This window comes from Catharus ustulatus, chromosome 3 (genome assembly GCF_009819885.2).
Source record: "Catharus ustulatus isolate bCatUst1 chromosome 3, bCatUst1.pri.v2, whole genome shotgun sequence".
In the NCBI taxonomy this organism is placed as follows: domain Eukaryota; kingdom Metazoa; phylum Chordata; class Aves; order Passeriformes; family Turdidae; genus Catharus; species Catharus ustulatus.
The window spans coordinates 43,753,296-43,757,557 of record NC_046223.1 but is presented as its reverse complement, the minus strand read 5'-3'; the positions used below and the strand labels follow the sequence as shown (position 1 = coordinate 43,757,557).

At 42.5% G+C, this 4,262-nt stretch overlaps 1 protein-coding gene across 1 annotated transcript in view; it reads right to left on the bottom strand.

Annotated features, from left to right (window-relative positions):
* Positions 1-2,740: 2,740 nt before the first annotated feature.
* The window catches only part of TTC13 (tetratricopeptide repeat domain 13), a 40,045-nt gene continuing 38,523 nt past the window's right edge, over positions 2,741-4,262 (bottom strand). The window contains exon 23 of the mRNA XM_033054427.1: positions 2,741-2,903. Within this exon, the coding sequence (XP_032910318.1) occupies positions 2,780-2,903 (124 nt within the window). The 3' untranslated portion in view covers positions 2,741-2,779. The remainder of the gene's footprint in view (positions 2,904-4,262) is intronic.

Below are 4,262 nucleotides of genomic sequence, written 5' to 3'. Positions count from 1 at the left end.
TCCGCTCCCCTCCCGCAGACGCCGCCTCCCTCGCTCCCTATAAAGCCGGGCCGCGCTGCCCGCCCCCCGCACGCCCAGCCCGCGGCTGCCCTGCCCGCCTCCCCCGCTCCTGGCCCTTCTGCCGCCGCCCCGGGCCGGCCAGAGCCGGGGAAGCGGGCACGCCGCCCCCCGGGCTTGCTTCGGTCTCGGTACCGCCGATAGCGTGCGGCTGAGCGGGCTCAAGCGCTCCTGCCCGTAGCGCTCCCACAGCTCTTCCCCTTCCTTCCCCAGCAGGTAAGCTGAAGTATTCCCACGCTGCCGGAGCCAGGAACACCAGGAAAGGACCTGCCTAGCTGGCAGAGGAGCACCGAGCCCAAAACCTGCCTTTCCTCACTGCTAAATAAGTCGTACGTGTTTCTTAACACGATAGAAGGTCCAGCAGCTGCTGGCAGAAGAGACAGGGTGCCTGGCACAGACGCTTTTGCCCAACTCCGGGAGTTAGGGAGATGGTCCAAGGCCTCTGTATCAATAGATAATAAAGATGCAGGCTAAGTGTAATAAGTCTATGCAATAGGCAGTAGTTACATTGGCAAAACAGATTCCTAAAGGCTGAAATAATTAGGTTTCTGGTCTCTTCCTTTGCTGTACAAAGGCTCGTTTCCTGTTACAAGTCCTTATTTTGGCAATGGATTCACAGAGGTCCCGCACACAACTCCCAAAAGATGACCAGTCTCCTGGGGGGGGAAATAGTTCCTTTCCACAAAAAAGAACCCAAAAAAACTCAAAACCAAACCAAACCAAACACCACAAAGCCCACAAAACAACTAAACCAAACAAAAACCCAAACCAACCAACCAAACCAAACCTACCAATAAAATCAAGTTTACCTAAGATAGGCAAGTATGTCAGAAGATTTATGTGACACTAAATCTACTCTGACTTTTGGCCTAGGTAGTTGCAGAGGAATTTTTAATATCTTCAAAATATATTGCAAAGTAGCACAAATATTGAGGTTCAGATTAATGATTTTTCATTGGTCAGCCTATTTTTTTCTTCATTCTGCTTTCCTTAGTATCATTCGTAATAGATAAATCACTGGGAATGCAATACAATAATGTTCCCATTTAAGAGTTCAAATGGTAGTGCTAGACTAGCTAAGATGACACAGAAGAGGATGGAAAATGATAATTAGATTTCTCCACATACTTGGTTCTTAGGAGGTAATTACAGTTCCCCAAGTCATCACATACCAGCCCAGTTATATAACCCTGTTTTGTTTGTTAAACTTGTTTGAGAGCACTTGACTTGAGCTCACTTACTTTCTTAGTCATCTGCATCACGCCCAGAGAAAGAAGCCTTAGAAACACGTTTGCAGGCACACACACACACTCATAAGAGGTGTGTAACATAGGTTACACCAAACCCGCCCATGAATCTCTTATCTGCCACCAGGGGGTAGGGATGAATTCAGTCACAGGAGTAAGAAACGAGGACAAGGAAACCCAGACAATTTTACATGGTTTGTTTGCCCTGGCAGTTTTTTTTCTTTCCCACCACCCCCTTCTCCACTTCCTCTAGTCTAATCCCAAAACCAAAACCAAAACACCTCCTTTTTTATAGTTCCCAAGAACTTGACTGTCTGGTCAAGTGCCAATATAATTTGCCTTTCTCAATGAATAATACAAGGCATAACAAAACCTAGAGGCTCAAAAGATCACATTAGAACACAATCAAGGTGTAAAGTTAGGCCTATTTTCCAGGCTGCTATTTTTCCAGGAAAATAACAATTTGTTTCGTCCTTAAGGAAATGCAACAGAGGTTTCTTAACTCCTAGACTTTTAAACAGAAGAAACAAATAGTGCTTATTTCTAGTGGGATAGAAGAAGGCATTAAAGAATAGAATTATGGGAATACCTGTGTCACAAATGGCCAGGATCCCAATTCTTTCAATGAAAACTCACAAGCCTCCTTTATCCTTACTTGTAAAGAAATACCTACTTTTGCCCTTTACAGGAATTCTGATCAAGAAAGTTTAGAATTCATGTTCATTAGTACTAAACAGACAGGTGGTCAAATTTGCCTTTATTATGGTTTGGTTAAGGAATCCTGCCTTTCCAGAATGCTGCCAAGTCTGTCCAACCAAAACAACTCAAGGAACACTAGCTACTGCTCCCAATATACTTCAATCCTGTCAATCCATTAATAACTTTTGCCAACCATCGCCATCAATGGGTACTTGGAAAGTGCAACTTGTGTTTCCGACATTTACTCACCAAGAACCCAACTCCAAATAAGTAATTGGTTTGGTTTTGTTTCCAAAAGATGTTTCCCTGAACCCCATTCTTTTAAGCTGACATCTGTTCCTCCACTGGACTGCACTATATAAAATGCCTGTGTATTCTCCAGTTACTCACACATGGTAGAGCTCTAAGTTTTCTGTGCAGAAGTCAGAGGCTTTGAAAAAAAAATGTAAAGTAGTATAGCATTATTTCCAATGAAGATTACTTTCCCTTTTTTAAAATTTTCACCTGCAGTGTGTTCAGTTCCTAACTGTGATCAAGTTTCTTACTGCTCTTCAATTTGGCCCCTGAATAACTATTTCTGCTAATATGAAAAAGCAGTTGTTCTACTTCTTTTATCCTTTTTAGTATTATTGGTCACAGAAAGATTTCTTCTACTGGTGATAAATAGCCAAGTAAGTTTGTTCTATTAAAAAAACACAAATCAAACGATTTTGACCATAATTTGCTGTTCAAAATAATTTATGAAGCGGTACCTCTTGGCCTTTTATTTGTATAAATTATACAACAACTATAGTTTTTTTTAGACAATGAGATGAGTCTGTATTTAGTACTTCAATCATCGTTCTCAGGGTTGGAAAAGTTTCTGATACTGATGGTAGGCTCTTGTAAGAAGGTGAAATACTGAAAGAGAAAAAAAAAAGTTATTTTTTGATGCGTTTTATGATTTACTTGCAAGTTAACACATTAACTTAAGCTTCTCATCCTCTCCTCCAACAAATTTGCAACCTCTGTCAAGAATCAACCCCATGCAACAGGCTTGGGCCAGAGTGGCTGAAAGCCACTGGGCAGAGAAGGACCTGTGGGTGCTGGTTGACTGCAGCTGAACATGAGCCAGCAGTGTGGCTAAGAAGGCCAATGGCATCCTGGCCTCTGTCAGCAGTAGTGTGCCAGCAGGACCAGGGCAGTGATTGTCCCCCTGTACTTGGCACTGGTGAGGCCACACTTCAAGTCCTGTGTCCAGTTTTACACAACTCACTGCAAAAAGGACACTGAGCTGCTGGAGTGAGTCCAGAGAAAGGCAAAGCAGTTGGTGGAGTATCTGGAGCACAAGTCTTAGGAGAAGCAGCTGAGGGAACTGCCGTTGTTTAGCCTGGAGAAAAGGAGGCTCAGGGGTGACTTATTGCTCTCTACAACCACCTGAAAGAAGGGAATAGCCGGCTGGGGATTGGTCTCTTCTCTTAGGTTAACAAGACCAGAGGAAATTGGCTCAAGTTGTGCCAAGGAAGGTTTAGATTAGATATTAGGAAATATTTCTTTATGGGAAGGGTGAAGACACTGGAATAAGCTGCCCAGGGAAAATGGTACAATCACCATCCCTGGAAATCATCCAAAGTGTGTGGATGCAGCACCTGGGGACATGGTTAAGTGGTGAACACAGTCTGTTGGATTAGCAGCTGGACTCATTGATCTTAATGTTTTTTGCCAGCCTTAAGGATTCAATGATTCTCAGAATCTGTTGTTCACAAACAGCTCTTGCTTTTCATGACTGCTCCATTACCATACAGAATGAAAACCATGTCTGCATAGAAGAGCTTCCAAAAACACCAGAAGTTAAAGAAAAAATTTATTGCTTTAAGTCTTCCAGCCTTATTTACCATATCCATTATTATTTGGCTACCACAGACAAATTAGCCGCTCAGGTTAATTACCTTCATATTATTACACCAAGTCCTTTGGGCTGCAGTTCTTCAGATTTTTATTTCCCCCTCAGCAAAGTCAACTTTAGCATTTTCTTCACTTTGGCTTACCTATTATACATCTCTAATTTGACCCAGCAATTCTCTAAGTTCTACTATACTACAAAATGGTATTTATTAAAAATAAATTGTTTGGCAAGGTTATTTTTAATGACTTCCCTGATCTGGCTTGACATGGATTCACATAAGTTTTAACAGTACAGCTGAGGGAGTCAGAAACACATGGGTAGCACTGAGATGTCTTAAGATGACTTTACTCCCAAGAAGGCAGTTTCTCTTTGGT